Raw genomic sequence first — 18078 nt, 5'->3', positions numbered from 1 at the left:
ATATAATTTATATATATATATATATATATATATTTATATATATATATATATATAAATATATATATAAATATATATAAATTATATATATATAAATATATATAAATTATATATATATATAAAAATATATATAAATTATATATATATATATATATATATATATATATATTATATATTTAAAAAAATCTCTCCTTACATGCATATTGTATACTTATATCACAGCCATGCACTGTTGAAATACTGAAAATGTTTGGCAAAAACCCCAAGCCACATGCCAGAATTGCTGTAACAATGAAAATGCTTTCATGCTCTCTGGTAGCTAGAGGGAAGAACAAACATATAAAGTAATAAGACATGACTTAGCCTAAGAGCATTCTGCCTAGTGAATAACCATTTATACTATGGTATTCAGAGGTTGGATGGGGTTTAATGTCAAAGATATGCCTGGTAGCTCTTTTCTTTTATAGGGCAGTTGTATAATACCCTCACTGCCCATCTTCGTCTCATCTCAGTTCAGAGGTCTGATTGTCATTAGCTTTTTCTTCAGAAGAGTCCTCCATTTTCAAAGACCTGGCTTTCATCTCAAGAGTATGTATATGCACACATAACAAGTATTCAGACTACATGAAAAACAGACATCTAAATTAAGATTTCAACACTGCATAACTCCATCTGCTTGAGACCGGTAATTGGTGAACAAACTGCGTGCTCCTCATTAGTTTTGTGAGGGTCACTAAGACTGATTCAAGGGTCTCTCATTAGAGATGCTAGAGGTGTGAAGTGAGGAAGCTCAAACAGCACATCAGACTGGCATCTCATTATCCTGCTGCTGGCCAGTACCATATAAACATCCAGAAGACATCAAAATGATACTAAAAACTATTGACATCTCGTATCGTTATTAGTGACCCTGGATCGCAGCCATTAAATAAACCAGAATAGTCTTTTAGGGCCATCACAAAATGAGTTTTGTAGTTGTCAAGTTTGATTTTGTCTGGGACCCTCCCACGTTCTTTGTTCGACTATTAAAGCATCTCTCCGTCCGTTGATCAGATGTTGAAACTGCATAAAACCACTAAGCCACAGTAAAGATACACAACAGAACATGCCATCAAAGTAAAAGGTAACACTTTAAAATAAGGTTTAGTTTGTAATCATGAACGATGAGAAATATTTCTACAGCATTTATGAATCATAATGGTGATTTCAACATTAACACATTTTTAGGGTACGTTTACACGACAGCGATGTAAAAAAATAAAAATAAATAGATGACAACGTTGTCAAAACGATCACATGGATCCACTAAAACGACTAAAAACGCTGTATTATGCATGCTAGGTCAGTAGTTGTCGATGCTACTTTGTAAAGAAAGACTATGCACCTGTGCACATACTCGTGCCAAACACACATAGACTGAACACAATACGCACGTGTTAGCTGTCACCGTTTTCACAGATCAACGTTTTTGTTATTTACACGGAGATGATAATGGTATCATTTTCAAAAGTTGCACTTTAAATCCCGTTTTTAAGTTTGCGTTTTCAGGCCCCCAAAACGCCCAAATGTCAGTTTTTAGTTGAAAACTGTGTCGTGTAAACAGCCCCTTAATACACTGATAACCAACATGAACAACGAAAAACTATTTTTATGAACTTGCATAACATGGATGAATTAATGCTGTTAAAAGTTAATGTTAGCTAATGTAGTTTACAAACGAGACCTCATTGTAAAGTGTTACCAAACAAAACATTAAATTATAAGTCAAGACGTAAGGCCTGGTTTCACAGACAGGGCTTAGCCTAAACCAGTTCAATTAGGATATTTAAGTACCTTTTATAAACGTATGCTAGAAGAAAAAAACATTACCGGTGTGCATCTTGAGACAAAACAATGGCACTGACATAGATGTCAGTAAGAAGATGCTTTCAGTTAAAACTGCTCAAACATACATTTTAGTCTGGGACTAGTTTAAGCCTTGTCTGTGAAACAGGGGGGAAATGCATCAACAGGACACATACTCCTCCTCACACCAAAGCTTTACAATTGTAAACATGCTCACATAGCTTGACAAAAAAATGTACTAGATTAAGTAGACAGATCAATAAACCATCGATGAAAAAGATAATGTCTTGGCAGTATGTTTACATTGTCTATATGCTCAAGACTCAGGAGTTGAGCTTAAATGTTTGCCATTTAAGACATCAGTAACAGCTCCTGGCAAGATTATCCTTGACAGAATGAATAAAAATGCAATTGTAATGTTGTAGTAAAATTGGAGTTTGGCTAACAAAACTTCATACCATTCAAATGTTTGGGATCAGTTAAGATTTTAAGAAATAAATAAATGCATTAACGATCAAAAGTGACAGTAAAGACATTCACAATATTTCTACTTCAAACAAATGCCACAAAAATATTAAGCAGCCCATCTGTTTTCAGCATTGATAACAAGAATGTTTCTTGAGCAGCAAATCAGCATATTAGAATGATTTCTGAAGGATCATGTGACACTGAAGACTGGAGTAATGATGCTGAAAATTCAGCTTTGATCACAGGAATATATTAAATATAATTAAAGTTAAAAACAAATATATTGAAGTTAAAAACAGCTATTTTAAAGGAACACTCCACTTTTTTTTGAAAATAGGCTCATTTTCCAACTCCCCTAGAGTTAAACAGTTGAGTTTTACCGTTTTCAAATCCATCCATCTCCGGTTCTGTCGGTACCACTTTTAGCATAGCTTAGCATAGTTCATTGAATCTGATTAGACCGTTAGCATCGCGCTTAAAAATGACCAATTTTGATATTTTTCCTATTTAAAACTTGACTCTTCTGTAGTTAAATCGTGTACTAAGACCGACGGAAAATAAAAAGTTGTGATTTTCTAGGCTGATATGATATGATGATATTACGCAGCGCCCGTGAGCCCCTGCTTGCACAGGGAACGTGCCTTGCAACCATGGAGACGTTTGTGAGAGACGCTGCGTAATATCATTGCACTGCTGCAGCCATGGAACGGCAGCAAAGTTCCTTGATTATTACGCCTGAATGAGAGTATAGTTCCAAGCCATATCAGCCTAGAAAATCACAACTTTTTATTTTCCGCCGGTCTTAGTACACAATTTAACTACAGAAGAGTCAAGTTTTAAATAGGAAAAATATCAAAACTCTTTGGTCATTTTTAAGCGCGATGCTAACGGTCTAATCAGATCCAATTAACTATGCTAAGCTATGCTAAAAGTGGTACCGCCAGACCCGGAGATCGGCTGAATGGATTCGAAAACGGTAAAACTCAACTGTTTAACTCTAGGGGAGTTGGAAAATGAGCCTATTTTCAAAAAAAGTGGAGTGTTCCTTTAACATATATTATGCTTTTTTTCTGTGTTGATCAAATAAATTCGTCCTTGGTAAACATCCTTGGTTTGAATTCTTTCAAACATTAAAAAGATCTTAGAGGGGGAAAAAAAACACAGAATCACATAAATGCTAGTATTGATCAACTGTCCTTGAGATAAATAGAAAATCTCAGTTTGAACACCGGTTTGATTCTGAACAAAGTCCTTGCTAATAAATAATTATTTATTCTCTTTCTATGCGTCTGCGGTAATCCTTCGTCCTTGGTCTAGCATCCAGTATCAGGTGACATTCTGGTGCTATATCATTCAGCACTGTTCAAAGTCTACTGCATGATACCTTGAACGTATTCTGAGCTCTATGAATTCAGTTAGACAGACAGATACTAATTTTGGATCCAGAAAATAATGTGACTGAGCACAATCAAGCTTTGCATTGATACTAGACTGAGTGGTGATGGGTTGAGGAATACAGTGTACTGCAAACCTCCAGACAAAGACTGCAAACAAGGTTTGTGTCTCTTAAAAAAAAATGATTAGCTTATAGATTTCAAATCTGAATGTTAAACATGCAAGTTACACTTAAGGACAGACAGACAGGCAAGATTAGTCAAGATTTCTCAACCTCTGTTATCTATTTTGGTGAGATTTGATGTTCAAATAAATAATTAATTGCCCATTAACATCCTGCTTCACTGTGGTGATGAATACCAAGACGCCTTTCCCCCTCTTCAGTGAAATAAATTGAATCGACATGAATCTATTTTATTTTCAGGGCCTATTTGATCATGCTGCTATCATTTTGAAGAGCCAAATCAAGCCAATGACATCCAGACAAGCACAATTCTGTTACAGCATTGCAAAAAAGTCCCACAGTTTACTGTTCTAACAAGGAATGTAAACTTATGATTGCATCGAAAATTCACAATATAAAAAACACTTATCTTGAATTGCAAACCCCCAAATTTAATCATGTTAATGCTTAAAGGCGGCAGATCTATGTAGATTAGCTTGATTACATACACTCAATGGCCAAATACCATCTCAATGAACTGTAGAGGATTAATCTGAATAAATTAAAATGTTTATGTTCATTAGGCACTGAAGCAGCAAAGCTGCTAGATAAAAGAACACAGACATTTCCTTTTCCTCTGCCATTAAATAAATTGACAATTTCTTTAAAAAAAATATTAAATACTTAAATAACTCTGAACAAGACTTGCCAGGGGTAAACATTGAATGTGACTTGCGTACTCATTTTTTCTTAGGGAAATTGTGTAGTGATGTGGTAATGTTTGGTGGGGACGTGTAGTGTAGCATGATACAGAAATAATACTTATTAAATGTGTGTGAATGTAACAAGCAACACTGTTATTTTCAAACTTTGCCTGTGCTGCAATCTTCATCATTTTTACAAGCAGAAGTCCAGGAGTGTGTTTGTGAAGGGCTTTTGGAAAAAAGAAAAAAAAAAATACTGTACTTGCAGGGGTTTCATGGCAGTTTGAGTCCAGTATGTTTTTGTTGCTTTGGTTTTATGAGGCAGAGAAAGAGAGAGAGAAAGAGAAAGAGAAAGAGAGAGAGAGAGAGTGAGAGAGAGAGAGAGAGAGAGAGAGAGAGAGAGAGAGAGAGAGAGAGAGAGAGAGAGAGAGAAAGAGATTCAGGCCCTTGAAGATATTCAGACCACAAACTTGTTCTTAGTAGTGGAGCCACTCTTAGTGGCCGTGTCAGCATGAGACTGGTAGCCAATGGTCATATTCATAGGGATGCCTAACCGTTCCTTGTACACCCTCCTGCCAAACAAACACAATTACACATTGCATTAGCCGTGTTTCTACTGTCGGGCCAAAGGCGAGTGTGCTAGTGCCTGCCAGGGCCAGTCGCATTTCCACTGTCACTTCCGGGGCTGGATCGGGCTTCATTGGGGCTAATGGCCAGGGGTTTTGGCCCACCGAATACCTTGGTCCAAAGCGAGCCAACTTGGGTTTGAGGGAGTGGTCATAAACAAAGACAGAGTTTATCAGAGTCAGGAGAAGGTTAACACCGCAGCTCATTTCCCATGTTATCATACCAGATTACCAGCTAACTTTAAATTTTCAGCTTAAACCTCACTTTCAGACAGCAGCAAGTGTTTGAAATAACTGCCTTGTGATCCAATGGGGATTCTGATCACTGTATGAGGCAGAAATATATTTATATGCGATGCTAAAGGCTACTTATGCTAATCATTACAATTATACACACATTTTTGGAAAATAACAGACTGCTCGAAGAACGTACAAATCACATACGATTTATTTGGTTTTGCATTTTATCTGTCTCTTCCCTCCCTGTGCCTTTGTTGATACTAGACTAATCCATCCGCATATATGTCACACACTCCGGTTAACTCGTATAACTAATAACTCCTGTTTTCTGTCTGTGAACACCTTCTGTTGCTCTGACTGAAAGGATAATGAGTATAATGAGACAGGAGAGATCGCTCAAACCTCCTCAGATCGCAATCATTGCATAATTTTGTGGAAAAATTAATAGAAATGCTCAAATGTGATGTAAACATATGATATTTTATCACTATTATTCTAAATGCGTGAGCCTTTGGACTTAAAAGCCTTAAATTAGTTCAACTCAGAATTAAAATGATTGATTCAGCATGATTGATGTGAACTCCTGAAACAAATTAATAAATTACTGTGACCGTTACATTTTTTATTGTAAAACATTGGTCAAATATTGATACTGGAATCTTAAGTCTTCAAGTAAAGGCCAAACATTCACATCTGTCTTGCTCATTTTGCAATCTAGCTAGTGAAACGGTAGAGTTGTGTGACGTTCTATGGAGCCTTGTTAAGGGCGGGTTTTAGGGTAGAGCTGTGGGGCTAATGATCCGACAGTGGAAATGCAACTTGATTTTGGCCTTGGTGCTTGAGATCCGAGGCTATTGGTCCCGCTCGGCATGCTGTTAGCCCTGGCTCGCACTGGCCCGGCAGTGAAAAAAACGTCTTTTTATTTCAGGGGTGCCCAATCCTGTTCCTGCAGATCTACCTTCTTGTTAAGTTCAACTCTAACCCTGATCAAACAACTGAACCAGCTAATTAAAGGGTTAGTTCACCCAAAAATGAAAATTATGTCATTAATGACTCACCCTCATGTCGTTCTAAACCCGTAAGACATTCGTTCATCTTCGGAACACAGTTTAAGATATTTTAGATTTAATCCGAAAGCTTTCTGTCCCTCCATTGAACATGTATGTACGGTAGACTGTCCATGTCCAGAAAGGTAATAAAAACATCATCAAAGTAGTCCATGTGACATCAGTGGGTTAGTTAGAATTTGTTGAAGCATCAAAAATACATTTTGGTCCAAAAATAACAAAAACGACAACTTAATTCAGCACTGTCTTCTCTTCCGCGTCTGTTGTCAATCCGCGTTCACGACTCCGCAGTGACGCTGCTGACATGTTATCTGGTGCGCCCGAGCTTCGTTTACAGTCTGAAGCCGCCTTTCCACTGCACACGACAAACGACAGCCGTTGGACTGGAAGTCATTCCAATGGAGAGTAGTACGGGGGCTGCGTGGAGTTCCGATCATATGCGAATGCGGAAATTTCGGATCTGATTTGAGCTTCGGGTGCGTTTAAATATTTGAATTTCTGTGGCTAGACCGTATGCGACCGGCCGACCGGATATGTTGTATTCTAATAAAAACTAAAAGCGTGAAGTTAGAATTACCAACATTTTAACACTTTAATGTTATTCTGTAAACACTATTTCTGTAAAATGGTGGTTATTAATAATTATGTTAAAAAAATAGATATTTTATGATTATTAAATAAATTTACGTTGATTAGCTCTATAAAATCTACTATGTTTTTATTTTAGATATATTGAGGGTCATTTGCTTTGTATGGATATATTCATACATGCATTAACGTTACATTCATTAAAATCCTTCAGTTTACCATGGTGAATAAGCCAATCAAGGGTAACAGTTGCTTCACTACCAATTTCAAAGTTCCATGCGACCGCCACTAGGGGGCGAAATGCGACAATCGGATGCGAATTTCGTGTGCAGTGGAAAGGGCTTGAGGGAGACGCACGCTGTAAACAAAACAACCTTCACAAACAGGGAAGACTTGCATTTTTTTGCTCAGACATATTTATTTGAACCCGAATACACGGATGAAGAACTAAGAGCGATGGAAGAAGCTCCTACACAGCAGCAACTGCTGTCACAAGCAGCGTCACTGCGGAGTCGTGAACGTGGATTGACAACAGACCCGGAAGAGAAGACAATGCTGAATAAAGTCTTAGTTTTAGTTATTTATGGACCAAAATGTATTTTCGATGCTTCAACAAATTCTAACTAACCCACTGATGTCACATGGACTACTTTGATGATGTTTTTATTAGCTTTCTGGACATGGACAGTCTACCGTACATACATTTTCAATGGAGGGACAGAAAGCTCTCGGACTAAATCTAAAATATCTTAAACTGTGTTCCGAAGATGAACGGAGGTCTTACGGGTTTGGAACGACATGAGGGTGAGTCATTAATGACATCATTTTCATTTTTGGGTGAACTAACCCTTTAAGATCTTCAGGGGCACTTGATCATTACAGACAGGTGTGCTGAATCTGAAATCTACAGGTAGGCAGATCTCCAGGAACAGGTTTGGGCACCCCTGATTTACATGTAGTGTGAATTCATGAGAGTCTCACCCTATGTGCGTTACAGCATCTCTGTTCTCATAATCAGTTGTCCAGACGGCGATTTTATCTCCTTTCGTTCGAATATTGACCACAGCCCCGCACACATCGTCGCTGTAGTCGTCAAAGGCCTCACCGATGAGGCACAGCAGCTGTAGGAATGACACAGGTAAATTTTTAAAAGTCAGGGCTACAGAGGCACATGAATTACTTGCATGCATGTTGAGGGGGCGTTCAGTGACTAACTCAGAACTCTTACAGTTTCCAACCAAAAGCGGTCCAGGTCATACTTCCTCTGCTGCTTGTTGAGAGTGATGAGCCAGCGGCCTCCTCTTTTATTCCTCTCATCCTCCCACATGGGCTCAATACCATCCTGCAACCCAAGCACATACCAAAGTCCACAGTAATCTGGAGCATCTCGTACACTACCTCTAGAAAGCAGCGAGCAACAATCTACTTACAGAAAAAGAATAACAATACGAATTTTGCAAACACTATGCTTTCGGCAACTGACCCTTAAACTCCACCCTCCTTGGTTACATTCCACTGGAGATCTCCATAAATAGAACAATGCACATGTGCTCATAAAAGGTAAAACCTGACGATGTATGTGAGTGTATGTCAAAGCATGTCTATGTAAATTTAATTAATAAGCAACATCAACTTGCACAGCATGAACAGTTTTTTTTAGATTTCGATTTCACTAATATATTTTTGGATCGCTTTTGTAAAGTCAATCCAAACACACATCTCCAGTTGACTTAAGCTATATCAAAAACAACAGCTCATCAGATAATATGGCAGATGACAGCAGATGCCCAGTATGACTGGTCAGTAATATTTTTATGCGGCTTAGCAAAAGGTCAGTTAGTTCCTGAAGTCATGATAATGTGTGAATAATATTGGGTAAAATTTCAGAGCTTTCATTTAAAGCTGATGATGATAATAAAATGTTCATTTTTGGGTGAATTATCCCTTAAATTACACAGCAGTTATGAGGGAATCATACCTTGAAAAGAGAGTAGTCACATCCCGACATCAAATTACTGGAGAGCTGAATGTGGTTGTAAAGCCTATAAAGAAGAGATTCATAAACTCAATTAAACTGGTCAAGTAATTTGGGGTGGGAAAAAAGTGAAATGTATGCTTAAAAAAAAAAAAATGTCTTACGCCCAAAAATCCTCTACGGTGTCAAATTTGGAGATCAGCCTGAGGTTGGCCTGCCATGTTTTGCTCTTGTCATTTTTGAAGAACCATAAAGACCATCTTTAGGGGAAAAACAAAAAATAACATCTACAGTTTCACAAAATCTTGAAATCTAAAAAACACTCTTAAAGGGTTAGTTCACCCAAAAATGAAAATTCTGTCATTTATTACTCACCCTCATGCCGTTCCACACCCTTAAGACCTTCATTAATCTTCGGAACACAAATTAAGATATTTTTGTTGAAATCCGATGGCTCAGTGAGGCCTGTATAGCCAGCAATGACACACTTCCTCTCTCAAGATCCATAAAGGTCCTAAAAATTTATTTAAATCGGTTAATGTGAGTACAGTGGTTCAATATTAATATTATAAAGTGACGAGAATATTTTTGGTGCGCCAAAAAAAAACAAAATAACGACTTATTTAGTGATAGCCGATTTCAAAACACTGCTTCAGGAAGCATCAGAGCGTTATGCATCTTTTGTGTCGAATCATGATTCGGATCACGTGTCAAACCGGCAAACTGCTGAAATCACGTGACTTTGGTGCTCCGAACCGCTGATTCGATATGCTGATTCATTATGCTCCGAAGCTTCCTGAAGCAGTGTTTTGAAATCGGCCATCACTATATAAGTCGCTAGTTTTTTTAGCGCACCAAAAATATTCTCATCGCTTTATAATATTAATATTGAACCACTCTACTCACGTGAACTGATTTTAATGTTTTTAGTACCTTTATGGATCTTGAGAGAGGAAGTGTCATTGCTGGCTATGCAAGCCTCACGGAGCCATCGGATTTCAACAAAAATATCTTAATTTGCGATCCAAAGATGAACGAAGGTCTTACGGGTGTATAACGGTATGCAATAAAATGAAATAAAATGAAATATGTGATTTGTATGCATTAAAATCTAAAGATATAGAAACTAGAGTTTTATTGGAAATAACAATATACGTTATTCATTATTCATTCATTCATTGACTGGCCTGTTCTGTAGGGGGTGTTTGATGTAGCTCTCAGGGCTGACAATCTCCAGATTGGTCTCTTCTGAGTTCTCCTCTTCACTCTTACAAGAATTTGAGTTTATTTCCTGGGCAGGAAAATTTTAAAGATTAGTTTTGACCTAATATAATTAGGTTGACGACACACACACACCACTGAAAGACTTATTCTAAACAACGTCCCTTTATTTTCTTCATTTATTTAAATTAACACAAGCATAGAGAACAAAACTGACTCAACACCTGGGACCAATGCAATACCTGGTAGTTTAATGTGATTGTGTTATATCTGCTGTTAGTTTTTCTTAACTTGAATTTAATCTAGCATGAGCTGTGTGTGAGAGCTTTACGTGTTTACAATCATTCATTACTGTGAGCATGAGGGTCTTTCAAGTGAGCAGTTTAGAAATACAGCAGTTTTTAACATCTGTGGTTTCACACAGCTTTCGGTTTGATCCAGCATGGTGTCGTTTCACTACAATTCACTTCACATTCCTTTAGTTTTTGACAGCTGTGCTGTGACTGGCATGCTTTCTTCCAGAATTGTCTTTTAAACAAGATGAAAATCGTGGCTAAATGCATAAAGGGTAGTAGTGACGAACAGACATCTGGAAAAGTAATTAAGTGCCTTACGCGACTAGAACAAGCCTTGTCAACTTTCAGCCAAACTTGTTGAGCCATACCATTCAAACATGTCGAAAAACTTTTTAAAAGTTTAGAGAGGATGAAATATAAAAGCCACTTTAGCCTAAAACTAAGTATAAACCTATTTGTAATGGAATGGCGTTTTGAAGCTTGGCGTGAAACGGCAGGAAAGTATAAAACAGTCTTTGAGAAGTTTATTGACTCACCGGCTCCGCCGTCGCCATTTTACGTGAGTCGTTCACAGGCCTCATAAGGGACGTTCACGCTTCACTTCAGTGCTTCGCTCTGATTGGCTGACACAGTGCTGGGAGCGAATCACAGGCGGTGTCTCAAAAAGGATTCGAACACGGCTATCTGATGCGATAATGAATCATTCATTTGAGTTCACAAACGTTCGCGAATTGCAGTTTTCCATTTTAATATACTTTATTTCTTTGATTCTGAATTTCCAGCATCATTACTTCAGTCTTCAGTGTCACATGATCCTTCAGAAATCATTCTAATATGAGGATTTGATACTCAGTTATTATCAAAGTTGGAAACAGTTGTGCTGTCACCCAGGTTAAGGTTAAAAAGAACAGAATTTATTCAAAATATAAATATTTTCTAACAATATAAATCTTTACTATCACTTTTTATCAATTTAACACATCTGTACTGAATAAAAGTATTAATTTCTTTTTTTTTAAAAAAAACAAAACTTTTTTTTAAAGAAAAAGACCCCAAACTTTTGAATTGTAGTGTATATTTTTACAAAAGATTTCTATTCTAAATAAATGCTGATATTTTTAAACTTTTTATTCATCAAAGAATCCCAAAAAATATACCACGTTATAAAATAATATTAAGAAGCACAACTGTTTCCAACTTTCCAACATTGATAATAAATCAGCATATTACAATTATTTCTGAAAGATCATGTGACACTGAAGACTGGAGTAATGATGCTGGAAATTCAGAATCACAGAAATAAATTATATTTAAAAGCATATTAAAATATAAAACCATAATTTAATTGCAATAATATTTCACAATATTACCATTTTTTATGTATTTATTATTAAATAAATGTGCATTAGATACTTTGTTTAAAACATTAAAAATAGTAATGTTTCCAAACTTATGTCAAGTATATATATATATATATATATATATATATATATATATATATATATATATATATATATATATATATATAAAATATATATATTAGTAGGCTATTTTAGAAGTGTTTAGTGTAAATGCAAATTATATTTAGCTTCTTGTTGACTTGTTTTTATGAGCTGAATCGGGGCTGCTATGAAGTAAACTGAATGAAATTGCAATAAACATAACTGTTTATAAAACTGAAACATTACTAAACAGAAATATGTAACGATATATGAATTTACTGGAGAGATTTGAACATGACAGACCGAAATATGATCACTTGTGTGACGTAAAAGGGCAGCTGAATCGGTTCGTTGAAATGAACCGTTCGAAAGAACCGACTGGTCGGAAATGACGCCCCCAAATTTTGTCTACGTAGTTGGCTTGTTTTAGACACATTGCTGTGCACTTCAATAACAGTATATATTCCTAGTGCGGATTTATTAATAAATAGTTATACTATGAAACAGGCTAGACATTTTTTTTTTTTTTTAAAGAAAGAAAACGTTTTTGTTTAGGGCTATTACATCTACATAATGTCTAATGCTTTCTTTTTTTCTCATTATAAAGGTTATAAAAAACATAATACAATAATTCTCGATATTATGGATGATAAATCTTTTTTTATGACCGCGCCGTGACGCATGACGTCAGGATGTACCTTCTGTTGACAGCCGATACCGGAAGTATCGCCAGTAGCCAGCCATCTGGTTCTCAGCCCTTCGGCCCTATCTCAGGTCAGCATTAATCATTCTGTTTTTAGGAATATGTCAAGTAACGTTACTAATCAGATTGTACATGATGCGGCGGTACGTCATCGTGATGTCTTATGCGGGACGCGAGAACGAAGCTGTCATTGCCAGCGCGAGCGTGCTGTCAGACCCTCACGCGAACAGGTAAGACTGTCAGATCTCATAGAGCTCGAGCAAACATTTAGCTGTCTTCTTTTCTTTTCGCTTTCATTTTGCATTTAAACATTATATTTCATTTTTGTTTAGAGAAGCATGAGTGTATTTAACTTCCTTTCTTTCACTTTATACTGGGAAATCGCGGAATATCTGTAACTTCACTGCCCTGCCTCTCCCTTTCTTTATCAACAGCTTTCCACAGCCTGCTCTATGAATAGCTGTTTTGCCACATTCATTAGGTATAACATAAGGCATTCATTCTAATCTGTTGAGCCTCACCAGTCTCTTTTTAGCTTACCTTAGCTTTAACCTAAGTGTACCAACTTGTTTACTGTCTGCCTATATATAGCTTGAGTGCATACAAACATATAAACACACTCCCACAGACTCTCATGCACGGTTATGTGGTGTCATCTTGTACAGTATTTTCCACTTTCTGCTTTGTGTTAAAAATAGTCACACTTACCTTCTTTTCAGTCAAAAATGTCCGACATAGGAAATGAATGGGAAATACGAAAACTCAGTGAATCTTTTTTTGGTATAAACTACAAATCAGACACTTTGCAGAAAAAAAGTGCACAACACTGAAGGGGTGACACTCTAAAATGCCAAGAGTGCAAAATAGACACACGCACACACACACAGGGTACGGAAAGTATTCAGACCCCCTTAAATTTTTCACTCTTTGTTATATTGCAGCAAAGTTCATTTTTTTCCTCAATGTACACGCAGCACCCCATATTGACAGAAAAACATAGAATTGTTGACATTTTTGCAGATTTATTAAAAAAGAAAAACTGAAATAATCACATGGTCCTAAGTATTCAGACCCTTTGCTCAGTATTTAGTAGAAGCACCCTTTTGATCTAATACAGCCATGAGTCTTTTTGGGAAAGATGCAACAAGTTTTTCACACCTGGATTTGGGGATCCTCTGCCATTCCTCCTTGCAGATCCTCTCCAGTTCTGTCAGGTTGGATGGTAAACGTTGGTGGACAGCCATTTTTAGGTCTCTCCAGAGATGCTCAATTGGGTTTAAGTCAGGGCTCTGGCTGGGCCATTCAAGAACAGTCACAGAGTTGTTGTGAAGCCACTCCTTCGTTATTTTAGCTGTGTGCTTAGGGTCATTCTCTTGTTGAAAGGTAAACCTTCGGCCCAGTCTGAGGTCCTGAGCACTCTGGAGAAGGCTTTCGTCTGGGATATCCCTATACTTGGCCGCATTCATCTTTCCCTCGATTGCAACCAGTCGTCTTGTCCCTGCAGCTGAAAAACACCCCCACAGCATGATGCTGCCACCACCATGCTTCACTGTTGGGACTGTATTGGACAGGTGATGAGCAGTTCCTGGTTTTCTCCACACATACCGCTTAGAATTAAGGCCAAAATGTTCTCTATCTTGGTCTCATCAGACCAGAGAATCTTATTTCTCACCATCTTGGTGTCCTTCAGGTGGTTTTTAGCAAACTCCATGCGGGCTTTCGTGTGTCTTGCACTGAGGAGAGGCTTCTGTCGGGCCACTCTGCCATAAAGCCCCGACTGGTGGAGGGCTGCAGTGATGGTTGACTTTCTACAACTTTCTCCCATTTCCCGACTGCATCTCTGGAGCTCAGCCACAGTGATCTTTGGGTTCTTCTCCCCCGATAGCTCAGTTTGGCCGGACGGCCAGCTCTAGGAAGGGTTCTGGTCATCCCAAACGTCTTCCATTTAAGGATTATGGAGGCCACTGTGCTCTTAGGAACCTTAAGTGCAGCAGAATTTTTTTTTTTTTTTTGTAACCTTGGCCAGATCTGTGCCTTGCCACAATTCTGTCTCTGAGCTCTTCAGGCAGTTCCTTTGACCTCATGATTCTCATTTGCTCTGACATGCACTGTGAGCTGTAAGGTCTTATATAGACAGGTGTGTGGCTTTCCTAATCAAGTTCAATCAGTATAATCAAACACAGCTGGACTCAAATGAAGGTGTAGAAGGATCTCAAGGATGATCAGAAGAAGTGGACAGCACCTGAGTTAAATATATGAGTGTCACAGCAAAGGGTCTGAATACTTAGGACCATGTGATATTTCAGTTTTTCTTTTTTTAATAAATCTGCAAACATGTCAATAATTCTGTGTTTTTTTCTGTCAATATGGGGTGCTGTCTGTACATTAATGAGGGAAAAAATGAACTTAAATGATTTTAGCAAATGGCTGCAATATAACAAAGAGTGAAAAATTTAAGGGGGTTGAAATCAGATCAGACCCAGATTTATTAAGCTGCTATAAAATACACGTTCATTTTTGTTTCATTTTTATTGACTTTTGATGTTATGTGTGAAAAAAAATGTCCTCCTCTATGTTCAGGTTTGACTATAGTAAAATTAATGCAAAAACCGACACTTCAAATCAACATTTAAAACAAAACAAAAAATCTAAACCTTGACAAAAAGTTGTCTTTGAGAATGTCTAAGTATAAATCCAAATCCTAAAAATAAGTGTTTTGTGTCCAAAAACCACTGGAGAATTTATAAGCCACTTTATATAGAGCTCTATAGGAATCTAGTGGTTACAACATGGCATTGCATACATTTTTCTTTTTTTTTACTCACCAAATGGCACTAATCTACCTTAAAAAAAAAGGATTTTAAATGCCTTATCTCTATTTAACATGGACTACTGCTTTAATTGAAAAATAAATTAAAAATATGTTAGAAAAAAAATTGGTATTATTTTCAATGGGGAAAAATAGCTAATAAAAATTGTAAATATTGCATAGTATCATAAAATACCCTCAATTTTATATAATAATCAAAATATTATTGAACAAAAATATTTTACAATGGTTTTCCTGAAAAACAAAAAAAGTTACTTTTCAAGGCTTCGGTCACTTTTGACTGTAAAGAAGGCAATTGTGACTCCTAAACGAAGTTAAAAAACATTGTATAATTAATTCAAACTCTGTCTTTGCTCTCAGAATGACCTCAGGGGAAGAGAAGGACCACACGATGGCTCCACAGCAGAGCCACAGGCTGCAGAAGGACCTGCAGCAGAGGCTCCTTTGGTGGACGACTGTGAGAAGATGGGCACTCTGTTCGGGGAGCTCAATAAGTGTCTGAGGGGTCTTGGTTTCACCCAGCTTTACTTCGGAGAGAAGATTGTGGAGCCTGTGGTCGTGCTGGTGTTTTGGTTGCTGCTCTGGTTCCTTGGTATCCAAGCCCTCGGCCTCGTGGGAACTCTATGCATCGTTATCATTTACATCCAGAAATAGCAGATGTTAATTGACGGACCGACAGATGAAGGTGCATTTGCCACTAACAGCCTGTGCCAGTGAAAGAGAGAAGAGACTTCTTTCTACAAAACGTGAATGCCACTTGAACGTATTACTCGAACCGTATACTACCGTATATGCCTTCTTTTAATGTGGGTATGTTCAAGACAGTGAGTTATTAAAGATAATCAGAGGATTTGATTTAACTACTGGAATGATGATTCCTCCAGAACTGTGCATTATCTATGAAAGGTATTTGTGAAAAGCATGCTTCCCTTCAATATTTGCATAGACAAAATGGGTGCATATTGATATGTTGACTATAATAAGTTTTAAAGTAAAGTACAGGATAAAGAGCATAAATATAACCGGATTTTAACGACAGTTGTACATGCCAGATATATGGTCATTAAAATGACTATGGTACTTTTGTTGAATGTATTACTCTTATTTGCCCAGGTGTCAGTCCTGCATTCTCCACAATTGCACTAGAGGGCAACCTTACTCATTTTCCCCTTTTGGAAATATACCAGGGAATAGTAATCCTTCTGTGTTCACTTGAATGTGTTAATACTACTGCATGTGAATGTTCTGGGGCTGCTGGGATATTTTTGGGTTTCCTCTGACAGGATGAATTAAATCAAATGCTCCAAAAGTCTGAGCAGAGGAAGACTGTATTAAAACCAAACCTCTTGTGAGAAAAGACCTATAGTACGTTATGCACCATATATCCCTATTTGATATTATTATTAGTTGATTTTACTTTAATCTGCTCATTCATTTCAAAAATCAATGTTACAATATCTGTATCAATGAAATCAAAAGATAAAATATTTAGTATGCAAGTTTTGCTACAACAGAATGTTTTGTATGACCCATATTCAGGATGAGAAGTATGAAAAGGCCTGTTTTTATTGCACATGTTTTTTTTTTTCTTACATTTGAAGATTATTGAATGAACTAACTTTTTAAGCAAAGCTAAGCTGCTCTTTATGTAACTGTGAATATCTTTGCAAGATGACATCACTTCATACTCTTGAAAATCTTGTTTGAATATGATTATTTTTGGTACTCTTATGTATGAAATATTACAATTCATAATTGCCGATACAATGCCAAAACTTTGCTCTTATGTATCTGATTCTGTTCAGTGTTAATCTGCATCTTCTGTGCCATATTTCACCTACATATCATTTACTGTATCCCACAATGCTGTATTTTTGGGATGGTGGTGGGCTGTGAGGAATACTTTGATTAATTTATTTGTAAAGAATTGCTTTTTATATTTCACATCTTTCTGCAATGTAAGGGAACATTAAAACTGGGTTATCATAATAAAAATTATCATGGTTTAAAATACTTTTTTGTTATTATTGCTTTTTCCCCAATGAAATCCACCAAATCCAACAGGGCTATGTTTCCCAAAAGGATAGTACATTGCTTTTGGGATGCCCTGAATTTGTTACCGATATATTTATTACAAATCTTTAGAATGAATTGAAAAGCACCCAACTAATTTTCTTTAGGGTTCAGGTCAGGCAACTGGGACGGCCATGGCAGAAGCCTCATTTTGTCCTCAGTGACCCATTTTCATGTTGATTTTGATGTTTGATTTGGATCATTGTCCTGATGGAAGATCCAACCACAGCCCATTATAAGATTTCTAGCTGAAGCGGTCAGGTTTTGATTATTTATCTGTTGGTATTTGATAGAATCCATGATACCATGTATCTGAACAAGATGTCCAGGACCTCCAGCAGAAAAATAGGCCTACAACATTAAAGATCCAGCAGTATATTTAACCGTGGACATGGGGTACTTTTTATCCGTGTGTGCACCAAACCCATCTGGTGGGTTTGCTGCC

The 18078-nt window shown here is 37.0% G+C and overlaps 3 protein-coding genes across 4 annotated transcripts in view; 1 reads left to right on the top strand and 2 right to left on the bottom strand.

The window, feature by feature from the left end:
• lingo2b (leucine rich repeat and Ig domain containing 2b) overlaps nt 1–5145 on the bottom strand; it is a 40504-nt gene extending 35359 nt beyond the window's left edge. Inside the window, exon 1 of the mRNA XM_067385764.1 lies at nt 5043–5145. The gene's annotated coding sequence lies outside the window, so the exon portion shown is untranslated. The remainder of the gene's footprint in view (nt 1–5042) is intronic.
• On the bottom strand, nt 4800–12741 carry eif4eb (eukaryotic translation initiation factor 4eb). Of its 2 annotated transcripts, XM_067385766.1 has the most exons (8): nt 12726–12741; nt 11122–11219; nt 10256–10359; nt 9233–9328; nt 9072–9135; nt 8322–8435; nt 8075–8214; nt 4800–5144 (listed from the first exon to the last, which is right to left on the bottom strand). In XM_067385766.1, exons 2-8 carry the CDS (start codon nt 11164–11166, stop codon nt 5030–5032), a joined length of 678 nt encoding a protein of 225 aa, XP_067241867.1. In that variant the 5' UTR covers nt 11167–11219; nt 12726–12741; the 3' UTR covers nt 4800–5029. The 2 variants fall into 2 exon arrangements, with proteins under 2 accessions (XP_067241867.1, XP_067241866.1); XM_067385765.1 differs by lacking the exons at nt 11122–11219; nt 12726–12741 and adding an exon at nt 10904–11009.
• On the top strand, nt 12476–17561 carry fam241a (family with sequence similarity 241 member A). Its single transcript, XM_067385767.1, has 2 exons — nt 12476–12960; nt 15921–17561. Exons 1-2 carry the CDS (start codon nt 12832–12834, stop codon nt 16212–16214), a joined length of 423 nt encoding a protein of 140 aa, XP_067241868.1. The 5' UTR covers nt 12476–12831; the 3' UTR covers nt 16215–17561.
• Nucleotides 17562–18078: the final 517 nt, after the last annotated feature.

This window comes from Chanodichthys erythropterus, chromosome 5 (assembly GCF_024489055.1).
Source record: "Chanodichthys erythropterus isolate Z2021 chromosome 5, ASM2448905v1, whole genome shotgun sequence".
In the NCBI taxonomy this organism is placed as follows: Eukaryota; Metazoa; Chordata; class Actinopteri; order Cypriniformes; family Xenocyprididae; genus Chanodichthys; species Chanodichthys erythropterus.
Note: the sequence above shows the minus strand (reverse complement) of the source record. Positions and strands in the feature narration are given on the sequence as shown.